The sequence below is a fragment of the Carassius auratus genome, chromosome 6 (genome assembly GCF_003368295.1).
Source record: "Carassius auratus strain Wakin chromosome 6, ASM336829v1, whole genome shotgun sequence".
Taxonomy (NCBI): Eukaryota; Metazoa; Chordata; class Actinopteri; order Cypriniformes; family Cyprinidae; genus Carassius; species Carassius auratus.
Window position 1 is genome coordinate 13,510,330 of NC_039248.1, and position 15,996 is coordinate 13,526,325.

Genomic DNA, 15,996 nt, shown 5'->3' on the forward strand with positions numbered 1-15,996 from the left:
GGGGACATATCCTAATGACAATGAGGAATTAATAATAGTCAGAAGAGGATATATGACTTCTGGAAGCACCTCTTTTAAGAGCTTAGATGGTATAGGGTCTAACATACATGTTGTTGGTTTAGATGATTTAACAAGTTTATACAATTCTTCCTCTCCTATAGTAAAGAATGAGTGGAACTGTTCCTCAGGGGGTCTATAGTGCACTGTCTGATGTGATACTGTAGCTGACGTAGTAGTATAGTTTTATAGAATACTAGTGTACTATTTCAATACTCCTTGGGACTAAATTGGCCCACTGTCTAGTTTATAAAAGTTTACTTTTAAGTATACCTTAAGTATTCCAGCAGTAAACTTTTTTTAACTGGTTTACCTCTGTGCTTTTAGTTTGTACTGCCACTATACTAAAAGTGAACTTATAGGTATACTGCTAGTTTAATAATTAAATACTAATTTCCTGAGGTGAAAAAGATGGCGCCTGTGTGTTTGGCTTGCCGTCTGCAGCTCTCGTGTTTTCTTCTCTTTCTGTCTGAGGTGTCGTTTACCTGCTGTACGCGGCTGGTGTACGCCCGTCAAGCTCTCCTAGACATCCGCATCTCCGTTGGGGATTCATACGCGAACTTTCACTACGCGAACTTTCACACCGTGGACGTGGAATGCCCACTTCACAAACCATACGAGCCTCCCCAAACTATCTTCCTGCACGATATCTGCCGGTGGCCGCTAAACACTGTGCGGAGAAAGCGAAGGAGGAAACGAGGTTGCCGCGGAGGTTACATGACGAAACTGAAAGCTTATTTACAAGCTGACATTTCGTTTGGACGCAGATCTGTAGCATGGCACCCACGGGACGCAGTTTACCGATGTCTTCGTCCTGTTTTCCCTCTACATCTGAGTCTTGCCACTCAGGTTGATCTCCGCAGTGTTGGCCGACGTGCCCGGCGGAACGGAGTAAATCACGAAAATCTGCGCTCATTGAGAAAAGCGCCGTCATCTCACGTGTCTATTCCTCCACCTAAGTTGGCGCTAATAAACGCCCGCTCCGTGGTGAATAAGACCTTTTTATTAAACGACTTCTACTCATCACACAACTTGGATTTTATGTTCATCACAGAATCATGGATAAAGGTCGGTGATTTAACTCCCTTATCAGATCTGGTTCCAGCAAACTGTACATTTTTTAACTCTCCTCGTCCTAATGGACGCGGGGGTGGGATTTTAACTATTTTAAATAACTCTCTCTCCTCACGCTGCCGGCTGGTCCCTGCAACGGCCTTCCCCACCTTTGAAACTCAGCTTCTCCACCTAGATTGGAATGGTCCCATCTGTATTGGGGTGATATACCGCCCTCCACTCTTCACTAAGGATTTTATACTCCAATTCACTGAGTTCATTGGCAACATTGCCACAAATTATGATCGCTTCCTTTTGTTGGGCGACTTCAATATTCATGTCTGCTGTCTTTCAAACTCCCTGTCGCAGGAGTTTCTTGACTTAATAGATGCTTTTAACCTACTGCAGTGGGTCAAAAACTCTACCCACACTCAGGGCCACACACTGGACCTTGTGTTATCTTATGGGATTAATGTCACTGATATTGTTATCTCTGATTTTCCTCTCTCTGATCACAAGCCTATTTTATTCTCACTGTCTCTTCTGGAGCTTTCTCAACCCACTACTGATCCTGTTATGTCACGGTTCTATTCTCCTCAGTTCAACACAAACTTCGACTTGTGCTTTACTGAGTTATGCTCTCACTGGCACTTGGACCAACCTTTATCTGACCTGGATGCAGATCAGCATCTTAGCCTTTTAAATTCTGCCTGGCTTAAAGTAGCAAACGTGACTGCTCCTCTTAAGCCTCACAAACCCAAACCAAAATCAGATATGTGGCAAAATTCTGACACTCGTCTCCAAAGACAAACATGTAGAAAGGCCGAACGCAAATGGAAACGGGACAGGCTAAGTGTCTCCTTCCGCATGTTCAAAGACTCTCTTACAGCTTACCAGAACACTGCTAAATCAGCTAAAGCTGCATACTTCTCAAACTTAATTGAATCCAATCACTCTAACCCTAAGGTCTTGTTTTCTGTCATTCATTCTGTTTTAAACCCATCTGCTAAATTGTCTGTTGCCTCAGATGCTCTATGTGAAGACTTCCAGAGATTTTTTATTAACAAAATCACTACATTAAGGACCAGTATCTGCCCTAAATTAACTCTCCCCCCTATTAGGCCACGTACCTCCTGTGTTTGGGAGGCTTTTGTTCCCATTAACCTCCAGACACTGAAGGATGTGAGCGCTAAGCTCAAACCTTCATTCTGCCCAAATGATATCATTCACCCGAGATTTTTAAAATTAATCACAAACACGGTGGGTCCAGGTATGGTATCCCTTATTAACAAGTGTCTAAGCACTGGATCTGTTCCGGCCAATCTTAAAGTGGCTACGGTCACTCCTTTGCTCAAGAAGCCTTCACTGGATCCTTCTGTTTTAAAAAATTACCGGCCCATCTCTGTCCTACCTTTCATTTCCAAGTTATTAGAGAAAATCGTGTTGGATCAGTTCCAACACTTTTTGTCAAATAACTGTATATATGAGGTCTTTCAATCTGGGTTTAGGACTGCCCACAGCACTGAGTCCGCTCTCCTGCGAGTGCTAAATGACATTTATCTCTCCACTGACTGTGGAGACACTGTGGTTCTAGTTCTCCTAGATCTGTCGGCGGCTTTTGACACCGTTGACCACCCTACTCTGCTAGCTAGACTGGAGACGTGGGTGGGCATAAAAGGCTCTGTCCTGTCATGGTTCCAGTCTTACCTTAAGGTTTAAAGTTTTTAGTAAAAATGGGAAACTTTTCCAGCTCCATGGCACCCCTGAGATGTGGTCTTCCACAGGGCTCTATTTTGGCTCCCTCTCTATTTTCTCTTTACATGCTACCGTTGGGCACAATTTTAGGAAACACTGTGTATCTTTTCACTTTTATGCAGACGACACCCAAATTTACATTCCAATCAAGCGCAATAATCCTGCAGCACTAAACTCTCTTCATCTATGCTTAGAGGAGGTGAAGGCATGGCTAGCTCAAAATTTCCTATCCCTTAATGATGATAAGACCGAGGTCATTGTTTTCAGCCCGAGTGAAAGGTCCCAGTTCACATGCCCACACTTGGGAGGTCTATCTCCCTTTAAATCTACAGAAGTGCGGAACTTAGGTGTTCTTGTTGACCAGTCTTTAAAGTTTGATAAACACATCTCATCTGTAGTCAGTTCTGGTTTCTACCAACTTCGCTTACTATCTAAAATCAAAGGCTTTCTCACTCCAATAACTCTGGAAATGGCGGTTCATGCTTTCATCACGTGTCGACTGGATTATTGCAACTCACTATATTGCGGTATATCAGATTCTCAAATCTCCCGTCTTCAGTTAGTCCAAAATGCGGCAGCCAGACTCATCCATAATTGTCGCAAATATGACCATATCTCTCCCATCCTCAGATCTTTACATTGGTTACCAGTCCGGCAGAGAATAGATTTCAAAATTCTTCTCTTTGTCTTCAAATCTTTACACAACCTAGCACCAGTTTATCTCTCTGAACTTATTCATCCGTACATTCCGTCCAGAAGTCTCAGATCCCACGACCAGGCACTGCTGGTAGTCCCTCGTGTCAGACTTAAGCGTAGAGGGGAGCGTGCTTTTGCGGTGGCAGGGCCTTGTCTGTGGAACACCATGCCTCTAGAGATCAGAACTGCTCCCAACCTCCCTGTTTTTAAGTCTCTGGTCAAAACATATCTATTCTCGTTAGCATATTGATTACTTATCTTAGACTGTTCTTATTATTATTATTATTATTTTTTTTCTACATTTGCTTCTTGATTTTATAATTAATCTTAGCTTAGTTGTTCTCTATGTGTGTTTTTCTGCTTTTATTCTTATATGCTTGTTCTGTAAAGCACTTTGGTCTGTCTTGTGTGGCTGTTTAAATTTGCTATATAAATAAATGAACTTGAACTTGAACTTGAACTACTTTAAGTTTTTAATTTTTTTACTAATAAAGTACAATTTGAAGTAAAAAACATTTTATTCTAGCTCTATGCATTCTTTTTTACTGGGTAGGTTTCATAAGTAAATAAATAAATAAGTTAACAAAATTTTAAACAAAAATCTGAAGAAAATAAAAGGATTCAGAATGATAATTAAAACATAGATGGAGTTGATCACACCCCGAAGCTTGACTCTTCATGGGTCAACATTTTATTCCATTCCATAACATGTCAGATACTCATCTTAGAGTACATGTAGAAGCAACTGTTGTTTCGGTTTCTTCTTAGCTTGTATTTTGGAAATTCTGTACAGAGGATGTGTTATAGTGCCCCCTACCTTAACAATGAAAACAGTATCTGTGGATAGATACTCAAATATATTTAGACTTTAAGTATACTTAAATTGAATTTTAAATATTTTTCTGAGACGTACATTAAGCACATTTCTGAGAAGTACAAAAGTAGACTAAAAGTATACTTTTCGAGTTTTAATTTAAAAGAAGTATACTAAAAGCACACTTGAAAAAACAGTTATTTATAAATTCTTGCTTTTCTTGGTGATCAAACCCATGACCTTGGCACTACAGTATGCTGGACTGATTGAGCTACATGAATGTATTTATGACAGTAAGCATTTATTTTTATGGTATCCTCAAATAGTTACTGAGAGTCCTAAAACCAATAAAGTGATTTTATGATGCAGTGTGATTGGTTTGCAAGGGACACGTGATCCAAGATGGTGATTATACTTTCTCCAACTGTAGAGCTGTGGAGGTCAGCATCTCCTTATATATATAGAGGTCACTTACTTGCCCTGCATTAGCAGCTCTTTCTTTGGGCCATTATGCATAAGCTGTCTGAATGCTCAATTGAGAGCAACATGTATGAATAACTATATGTGCTAATATTCAGCAGATGATTTTCGCAGGATATAATTTATCATTTATGTATATGGTATATGATTTCTATAACACGAATACGATACATGGGACAAATAAATTATTGTCAGGACAATATCAAGCAAGAAAATTCAATCACAGACATACCAAACACAATTATAAATCGTTAAGCTATGCCATATTTATAAAAAAAAAAACATACACAATAAGTGATTATAACATGATAGTCAAATGTGTGGGTTACACATAAATGAATATGGAGTGATGCGATGGACTGATTCATTTATAAGTCTTTTTGAGTTCATTCTGGTCCATATATCTGTACGAAAGAAGTTTCTTTGCCATTCTCTGGCAAAGGGATGTTCTGTGAAGACAGAGGTTTAAAGCCCTTCCCCCCCTTAGGAATTTCAGTCTGGTTCTGCTAGGTGGGGGGGGGGGGTCAATGGGACTTGTGCAGTACTCTCATGGGTTTTCATGTGATGTCCAGCATTGCATTTCAATTACGAACAAAAAATTTGACAATCTCTTCTTCGAATTGAAATTGTAAATAATTGCTCTAGTGGTGTTCATGTTGAAAGCTGTTGTGTGAACAAGTTGGTTGGTCATCTTGCTTGGTTCTTGTGGCACTAGAACTGATTTATGACTTCCTGAGGAATTCGGCTCTCGTGTTTCGAACTTCGCTTTGATAGACTCTTTAATTTGTCTGGTTCGACTCATTTCTGTTACAGTAAATAGAATGGCAAAAAATACTGGTTAAAACTCCTATAAATATAAAACAGTTGATCATCAGAGAACCATATATTTCTTTAGTTCTTACAAGCATAGAGTCCACAATGCTATGGCATTTACATGAAAAATTATTGGTTTTGCTAGTATGAGTGATGAGTAGCCTTATATTGTTGACTGCTCCAAGATGGTTGACATGTTTGGTACAGACAAATTAGGTATGTGTTGATATATGTTGCTGCCTAGTTCCCAAAGTCTGTTAGAAATGTGTGTTCAAAAGTAGATTTGTTTTCATAAAAAGGCGTGGAAATATTCAACTGAAAGTCCTAAAATGTGCTAGATAACTGTACATTTCTCATGAATAAATCTTTTCATAAACCATGAACTAAAATGTGGAATCAGCTGCTTTCAAGAAGATTGGGACATACTGTACCAGTTTCTGTGACAAAAACAGACAAAACATTATGAAGTAATTTACTTACGGTTTGTGATGCAGCTGCGGTCAGATCTAGTACCACTTCATCTTTCAATGTTCATGTTCCTTTGTGAACTCTCCATGACACTGTGCTTCATTTACAAAACAAAATGCTCTAAACAGTCCTCTGACATGATCCGGGATGGCATAAAATAAAAATCCATCTCGTCCATCTGTACACTGAATCCAGATACTTTTGGCATATCTTGATGCCAGTGGGTGTGGCCTATGGTGAGAAGATCACTGTTTGTCAATGTCTTGCTGTGGGGGCAGTGTGATGCAAATATTTATTCCCTCATGATGTCATCATGTCCTCTCATATCTGAATGAGCCATTTTTGGAGCATTTTTAAATAAATGCTATGTTTATAATGATATGATGTTTTAAATGGCCATAATATTATTATAATGAGAACGTTCTAAACTATTAAACTTGCAGGATGTTTTAAATTGCCAAAATATTATTATAATGAGAACATTTTAAACTATTAAACTTGCAGGATGTTTTAAATTGCCCAATACTATTTATTTATTTGCCAAAAGATCAAGCCAAATTAGATTTCTCATGTGATGACCCCTTTAAGACAAATAGTGACAAATCAGTGGTCCTTAAAGCTCTCCAACATTTATCCATGTTTTTCAGAAGGTCTGCCTGATAGGTGTGCAAGACCACCATTAATCTTGACTCACCACTGCATAAGTCTTACCAACCAAAAAGCGCATGAGCCTGCACAACTTTGGTGGAAAACTAGCATGCTGCACATAAGTGCAAGCGGGCAGACAAAGCCTTGTTGACGGTTGGGGTAGATACCCATTTCAAATGGCAATGTCCAATGCCAAAGTCAGACACCAGTTTTACCCCATTTCTCCAACCCCACTGAGGAGAGATTCTGAAAGAAACTTATCTGATTGTGACAAGACCTCACTTTTGGAGAGTATTAATTTCCTCATCTTTGCAGCCAAAAGTGACAGGATAGGGGAAAATGAAAAATACAAGGCCTGATATGGCAGATTCCCCTTTCTTCATGTCCTTCACAAAAGCGAAGCTACTTTGTTTGGCCTTCCAAAAGAGGACAATAGCTGCTTTGTCATGCCTACCCTTAGCAAAAAGTAGTATACTTCAAGTTTATTTTATTAAGTTTACTTAAGTAAAGTTTCAAGTATACTTTTAAGTATACTTTATGTAGCAAGTATACAAAGTGTTCTAGTGTTCTAGTAGTATACTTGTAAGTGTACTGTTTCAATACTCCTTGGGACTAAATCGGCACACTTTCTTGTATATAAAATATACTTTTAGCAAACTTTGAGTACACAACTAGTTTACCTCTATGTTTGTAGTTTGTACTGCAATTATAATAAAAGTGAACTTGATTTGCTGATAGTTCATTAATTACTTTTATAATTAAATAATTACTTTGTACACTTATACTGCAAGTATACTCATAAGTTTTCTTTAAGTGAAATTTATATCATACTTTAAGACTACTATGTCCCTATTTAGGTTTGAATTTGTATAAATTTTGTTTCATGAATATCTGAGCATGCAAAACATGCAAAGAAAGAACAGTGTATCTGCTTGTAAACAAAATCATTTCATTCTAGCTTCATGCATTCTTTTTTTTAACACTTTAATGTGGGTAAGTAAAAAAAAAGAAGAAAGTTGATAGATGCAGGCTATGCACGCTTTAACTACACAGAAATCCTTGCAAAATTCCAATCAGACAACGGATGAGGAGATTTCGCTCAAGAGCAATTAATGACATGGCTGAGAAGAAAATATTTAAGTGTAGGTATTATTATATACAAGTTTATAACTATTAAACTTGCAGGATGTTTTAAATTGCCCAATACTATTTATTTATTTGCCAAAAGATCAAGCCAAATTAGATTTCTCATGTGATGACCCCTTTAAGACAAATAGTGACAAATCAGTGGTCCTTAAAGCTCTCCAACATTTATCCATGTTTTTCAGAAGGTCTGCCTGATAGGTGTGCAAGACCACCATTAATCTTGACTCACCACTGCATAAGTCTTACCAACCAAAAAGCGCATGAGCCTGCACAACTTTGGTGGAAAACTAGCATGCTGCACATAAGTGCAAGCGGGCAGACAAAGCCTTGTTGACGGTTGGGGTAGATACCCATTTCAAATGGCAATGTCCAATGCCAAAGTCAGACACCAGTTTTACCCCATTTCTCCAACCCCACTGAGGAGAGATTCTGAAAGAAACTTATCTGATTGTGACAAGACCTCACTTTTGGAGAGTATTAATTTCCTCATCTTTGCAGCCAAAAGTGACAGGATAGGGGAAAATGAAAAATACAAGGCCTGATATGGCAGATTCCCCTTTCTTCATGTCCTTCACAAAAGCGAAGCTACTTTGTTTGGCCTTCCAAAAGAGGACAATAGCTGCTTTGTCATGCCTACCCTTAGCAAAAAGTAGTATACTTCAAGTTTATTTTATTAAGTTTACTTAAGTAAAGTTTCAAGTATACTTTTAAGTATACTTTATGTAGCAAGTATACAAAGTGTTCTAGTGTTCTAGTAGTATACTTGTAAGTGTACTGTTTCAATACTCCTTGGGACTAAATCGGCACACTTTCTTGTATATAAAATATACTTTTAGCAAACTTTGAGTACACAACTAGTTTACCTCTATGTTTGTAGTTTGTACTGCAATTATAATAAAAGTGAACTTGATTTGCTGATAATTCATTAATTACTTTTATAATTAAATAATTACTTTGTACACTTATACTGCAAGTATACTCATAAGTTTTCTTTAAGTGAAATTTATATCATACTTTAAGACTACTATGTCCCTATTTAGGTTTGAATTTGTATAAATTTTGTTTCATGAATATCTGAGCATGCAAAACATGCAAAGAAAGAACAGTGTATCTGCTTGTAAACAAAATCATTTCATTCTAGCTTCATGCATTCTTTTTTTTAACACTTTAATGTGGGTAAGTAAAAAAAAAGAAGAAAGTTGATAGATGCAGGCTATGCACACTTTAACTACACAGAAATCCTTGCAAAATTCCAATCAGACAACGGATGAGGAGATTTCGCTCAAGAGCAATTAATGACATGGCTGAGAAGAAAATATTTAAGTGTAGGTATTATTATGGTTTTTATGACCTAGCTGTACATTTTACCAGTTGTTACCTACAATTTATACAAACATTATGGTCATCGACCAGTGACTGATATCTCAAACATAATAATAGCGGTTAGGCGTTGGATTTTGGTTGAAAATGAAAATCAGGTTGACTTCTAAATCCAACGACTGTTTGACGTCAAGCTCCAATGTTGGGCAGATGCAGAATTTTGGCTGGAATACCCCCCCCCCCCCCAAAAAAAAAAAAACAGTGAAATGCATGGCAGTACACGTATTACCAGCTTCACTTATTACAAACCAGTTTGACTTTATTTCTGTCAGACGTCAACAGAAGTTCTTTTTGAGAATTAACAGAGGTTTAGATGTTGATGTTTTATTTGAAAATGTTTGGTCACCATTATTGTGATCAGTGTTTGCTTTAGTTGGGTAGTTTGACTCTTTGACAACTTACTTGGTTTAGTAAGTTTGTGGTTCCTGAAATAATGTTTACCAAAACACATAATTTGTTATAAAAGGAGCCATAAACAAAGGTAAGATGATATCGTTTTCATCATCATGACATTCTCCGACAGAATGTCAGACTTTTTATCTTTAAATTCATTTTGGGAGAAAAAGTTTTCGAGACACATAGACATGAATAATCAGTATATGAATCTCAACAATGGTGACATGATTCATGCAGCAATGCATGCTGGGAGCCACCATAGTATAAAACGCATGGCTCCCAGCATGCATTGCTGCATGAAGCATGTCACCATTGTTGAGATTCATGTGCTGATTGTTGATGTCTGTGTGTGTTTTTTGAGCTCATGTTTGTTAAAAGATTTTAACTGATTGTTATAATACTGCTGGATCTCATGTGGTAGAAAAACATGGTTTGTAATATGAATGTACTAATGGAACCACACAATTGTTAGATTATAAATAATCAGCAAATCAGGTTATTTCATGACGATTATAAAACCATTAACAGGTAACAGCCATCATCTGATCTCATGTCACTTTAGCTTTCTTTGATGATGCAAATGTGCTCGACAAACAAACTGTCATAGCAGCCACAAAAGCCCAAACATATAATAAGTGTTAAGAGCTCAACTAATGGAAACACTAATCACTGTTATGGTGTTTAACTGTTATGCTGTTATGGAAATTAAACACACTAGAGTTAAACCCAGTCTGGTTAGTAATGCGTGAAGCTGGTAATGCTGTTTGTGGGGTTGTTTAATCCTCCTCTGCTGGGATCTTGAGATATTTAATGTGCTGCCATGCATTTCACCCATTGTTGCAGTGTGGTGATTATTCCAACCAAAATTCAATGTCTGTCTGATGTTGGAGTTTGACATCAAACAAAGTTGGGTTTAGATGTCACTCGACTTTGATTTTCAACCAAAATATGACGTCAGACTGACGTTGGATTAGTTGGAGTCCAACGTCTTCCTGACGTCACATTGATGTACTGTGCCTGCTGGTTGGTGTTTCTTTTCCTTCTTCACTTGTGTATTTTTTTTTTTTTATTTTGTACAGAAGATGCATACTAGCACCCTCTACCATAAAACAATGAAAACACAGATTCTAGGAGTATAGTTCAAATATATTTATACTTTTTTTAAGTATAAGTCAAGTATACTTAAACGTAATTTTAAGTATATTTCTGAGAAGTACATAAAAAGTAAACTAAAAGTATACTTTCCTATTTTTTGTTAAAAAGAAGTATACTAATAGCACACTTGAATAAACTTCTTTTTCGTAAGGGTAGAGCTGACCCGTGTTGTTTACATTTTGAAGCCATATCATTGTAATTAATCTAATCATCATATCTAAATACATAGGTCAGCATCACTCAAATGGACAATTGGAGTGTCATGCTACATTCATTTGGCGGATCAGTTTGGGGCCCAAGTTATAAATATCAAACGTATCAAAAAAAAAAAAAAAAAAAAAAGAAGAAGAATTTTTATTTTATAAATAATGGTCCATTAATCATTACTTTTACAGAAATATGTACTGTAAAAAGTACATGATTGTGCATCCACCACTACTATAGGCCTATGTAAAAAAAAAACACACAACAAAAAAAAAAAAACATAATAAATAAATTATTAAAAGGATAACATTTTAAATATAAAGAGTTAAATGTATTTTATGTTAAGAATCACGGGCTAAGCTGAGAGTCTCATACATCACAAGTTTTATTTTATTTTTTGAGCTGAATGGCATGCATATACAGTAACATCAGCATGCATTAAATGTCTCAGGAAGTAGGCAAAAATTAGGGTGCTTTAATTATATTAATATTTTTAATGTTAAAATGAATGAACCCATTATGAAATCCAGCTATACTAAAACAAATGTTGTCCTCTTTTTCTATTACAGTGTGTAGGTTGATCATGGTGAAGGAAAGACACACTTGGTGGTTTTTGAATCCGAAGGACAACCTTTTACACATCAATGTGGGTGGGTTAAGGCACACTCTATGTTCAAGCATTCTGAAGAAGTTTCCAGACACGCGTCTTGGCCAGCTCTTGTCCTGTGACTCAGAAGAGGACATTCTACAGCTCTGTGATGATTTTGATGTTCAACAGAAAGAGTTTTACTTCGACCGTAACCCTGGCCTTTTCCCTTATGTCCTGCACTTCTACCAGACTGGCAAGCTGCACATTATGGAAGAGCTGTGCATTTTCTCCTTCTCTCAGGAAATAGAGTACTGGGGCATCAGTGAATTTTTTCTGGACAGCTGCTGTAGTTACCGTTACCTTGATCGTAAACTAGAGAGACATCATAAATCATGGGATGAAGAGAGTGATGTTAGCAGTGTGGATACATCAGTTGATGAGATTTCTGATCTGAACAAAGATATCGAGCACTTTGAGGAAATGCGTTTTGGAAACATTCGAAAGTGTCTATGGCTAACCCTGGAAAATCCAGGTTATTCAATTCCTAGCAAACTTTTCAGCTTGCTTTCAATTTGTGTGGTTTTAATATCAATTGTCACCATGTGTATCAATAGCACTCCAGAGTACCAGATATTTGATGAAAATGGTAATCCAACCGAAGACCCAACTATGCATGTTTTAGAAGTGTTCTGCATCTGCTGGTTTACCTTTGAGGTAGTAACACGTATGCTTCTTGCACCAAACCATCGTAAGTTCTTCCTGCTACCACTAAACCTGATTGATATCATCTCAGTGATGCCAATTTACATCACTGTCTTTTTTGATCTCATCATTGGGAGTGAGTCTGAGCTGGACAACTTGGGAAAACTGGTCCAGGTTTTGCGGCTGATGAGAATCTTCAGGGTGCTGAAGTTGGCTAGGCATTCAACAGGGTTAAGGTCCCTAGGTGCTACACTACGGGTGAGAATATACTGCTACTGTTCAAGTGCATTTACAAGCTGTATATTGAAGTGGTGTTCAAACCTGCACTTGGAGTGAAACCCCCAGCAATTCACATTTTGTATGTTTAAAAACCCACTATGCTTCCCAATAATGCATACTCACCATAAGTATATCCAAGATTAGAATGAATTTGTCCCAATATACAGTTTGTTGAAATGGGAATCCAAAGATACCTGGTTGATCTACTATTTCCAGTGGATTTTTTAAGCATACATCCATGCAAAGTCTATCAGCTAATATTGTCCAAAAGCCCTCCTGATTTAAACTATAAACTTGGCATATGAGAATTTAATTTATGTACATATGTTCCTTACTTTAAAAAAAAGAAATCAATTAGGTTTAATGCTTGATTACAATAAAAATAATTAAAATTTTTTGTAAGGCTAGACAAAAAAAAAAAAAAAAAAAAATGGAATAAAAATAACCTCACCACTCCACCAACTTCTCACTCACAACAGTAGCAAACAACATTGATCCAATTATCCAGTTTCATAAATTCAAAACAGTAGGCACAAAAAGGCAGTGGTCAGATAACAGGCAAACAGTCCGATGGACAATCAAGACAAAAATGCCAATCCAATAAACAGGTAGAACATCATAACATAAGGCTGATCATCTGAATCAGGTGTGCTATATAAAGGGAGATGCAGTTCTGTGGGTCCCCAGGATCAGGATTGAAAACCACTGACATATTGATTAGTACGAACTGTAAATGTTTTTATTATGCTTTATTCAACAAAATTAATCCATGACACCAGTAGCAAATAATCCATGAATAGCATATATTTGACCTCCTTTTATAAAAAATTCTATAAAACCTGAAAGTCCTTCCAATTATTAAAAAAATGGAGTACAAAAAAATACAAAATAATGGGATACAACAAATTATTCCTGAACCAGTTCAGGCAACTCCATAGCTTTTAAGTGCTTCTACTTATATTTACCATGTCAAAAATCATGTTTTTGTTTCTTTGTGTAGCACAGCTACAGAGAGGTTGGAATCTTATTACTGTACCTGGCAGTCGGCGTATCAGTGTTCTCCGGAATAGCTTACACTGCAGAATATGAAGAAGATGTTGGTTTGGACACGATCCCAGCCTGCTGGTGGTGGGGGACTGTTAGTATGACAACAGTGGGATATGGAGATGTAGTGCCAGTGACAGTGGCAGGAAAGCTTGCAGCATCTGGCTGCATCCTAAGCGGTACCTTAGTTGTGGCATTACCCATCACCATCATTTTTAACAAGTTCTCACATTTTTACCGCAAACAAAAAGCTCTTGAGGCTTCAGTGCGAAACAGCAACAACAAGAGGCTTATTATAAGACAACAGAGTAATAGTGAAGACAGCGCAATACATGGTCATAACCACTGTTTGGAGGATGAAGAGAAGGATGAAGATGTGAATTATGAGAGAGGAGTTGTCAACTTTTGCTATGAAGACCATCCACTGACGTATAGAGTCTGATGTCTCCACTATGCAAGAAAAGGAATATATACTAATATCAAACATCATATCCTGGCTGAAAATAGGGGGACAAATTGAAGGAAAATTTGTACAATCCAGTTGTTCCACTATGCTGTGGGAGGCATTTTGCTGCTATGCTTTGGGTCCACTATCTCCCTTTGAGGAAAGAGTGTTTATTAACCAGAAGGATGTTTTTTTTTCCTTCTGAGGCTTTTAGACTAGAGTTATCCTCAGCATTAAACAACAGAATGAGACAGTCTATTAAGTTGGCATGGCTCCGCTGCAGTCACAGCATGAAAATACTATGAAAAATTAATTTTGGGGGAAAACTATATTGACAGTCTTTATATTATCCAACTTTCTTTTAATGCAATGCAGTGAACAACAACTGTCAGTGTTTTTTATTTTATTTTATTATAAATTGGAATGTAAGCAATAATGCTGAAGTCAACTCATATTAATATAATATTTATATAATGCATTATTCAGTACAAATAGTTTCAAAGCAGCTTCATAGTAATAAACAGGAAAATAACACTGACAGTGTTATGAAGTGCACAATTAGGAAAAACTTTAGTTATAAATATAAGTAAGCTCTACATAACGTAGTTTCAAATAGTGACATTATTCAGCTCAAGTGAGTTTACTGTTGATTCAATTCAGTGACTGTCAGTTTTGTAAAGTTGATCAGTTAAAAAAACCACTTCAAAGGAAACTATACAAAAGAAATAGTATCATTATTCAGCTCAATTTAAGACTGAATAGCCTTAGTGCAGTCAAATCAATTTCTGAAACAATATAGTAATTGTATTTTAAACCCCAACTGAGCAACCAAATCTCCATCAGACAACAGTAGTGAAGAAACTTGTCATAATAACAAGAATTCATTACATTTATGTAGTGCTTTTCTAGGCACTCAAAGTCTTCCTTGTGAGAAAACAGACACAGGCAGGGGTCTGGTTTTCTTCTGGCCTTAAATGATCAAACACTATGGGCCCTATTTTAATGATCTAAACGCAAAGTGTAAAGCACACGGCGCAGGTGCACTCAGGGTGTGTCCAAATCCAATTTTGCTATTTGACAACGGAAAAACGGTTGGCACGCCAGGGCGCATGGTCTAAATGGGTTGTCCCTATTCTCTTTATGAGTAATGGGTGTTTTTTTGGGCGTAATGTGCAATAAACCAATCAGAGTCTTATCTTCCATTCCCTTTAAGAGCCAGTTGTGCTTGTGCCATGACGGATTGGCTATTTACACAGTGGAATTTGGCAAGCGCAAAGACAGAACGTGTCTCTGAGATGAAACAGAGCTGCTCGTGTGCGAGTAAATAGATTAATAGCCTAATTCTGATACATGCCATGACTCACAGTGTTTGTAAATTGATTCTGATTTAAAACAGCTGTTTGAAAGACTTGTAAAATATGAAATGAAAGAGAAAAAAGAGGTGAACAAACCATGCAAATGGTATCAGACTATTTTTGATAGACAATATCATATATATATATGGGTCACGTGATGGGTTGATAAGTATGAAAATTAAATTATCCACATGACCGACATAGTCACCAGGTCTCAACCCAACTTTTTAGCATCTTAGACAGTGCAAACCCATGACCTCAGCAATACTAGCATTTCTTGGAAATGGAACCCATGACCTCAGCATTGCGGTTGTGATAGTGGTTTTAACACTTGCTGTGCATGATGTCCCAAACCACAAGTAAAGCTTTGCTTCAGCTGTTCATGCTCTTCTGCTAAATAGAGGTTTACAATAAAAATAGCAGTTTAGTATTGTATAGTCCTAAGACAACATGGCATAGAAGCTGATGTAAGGTACCTCTAAACAACCAGTTTTTCAATATATGAATATAACGAATG

General features: G+C 37.1%; 1 protein-coding gene across 1 annotated transcript; it reads left to right on the top strand.

The window, feature by feature from the left end:
• The first annotated feature begins 11,648 nt into the window (after positions 1-11,648).
• On the top strand, positions 11,649-14,172 carry LOC113088524 (potassium voltage-gated channel subfamily S member 2). Its single transcript, XM_026255774.1, has 2 exons — positions 11,649-12,614; positions 13,636-14,172. The coding sequence occupies exons 1-2, from the start codon at positions 11,649-11,651 to the stop codon at positions 14,119-14,121; spliced, it is 1,452 nt and encodes a 483-aa protein (XP_026111559.1). The 3' UTR covers positions 14,122-14,172.
• Positions 14,173-15,996: the final 1,824 nt, after the last annotated feature.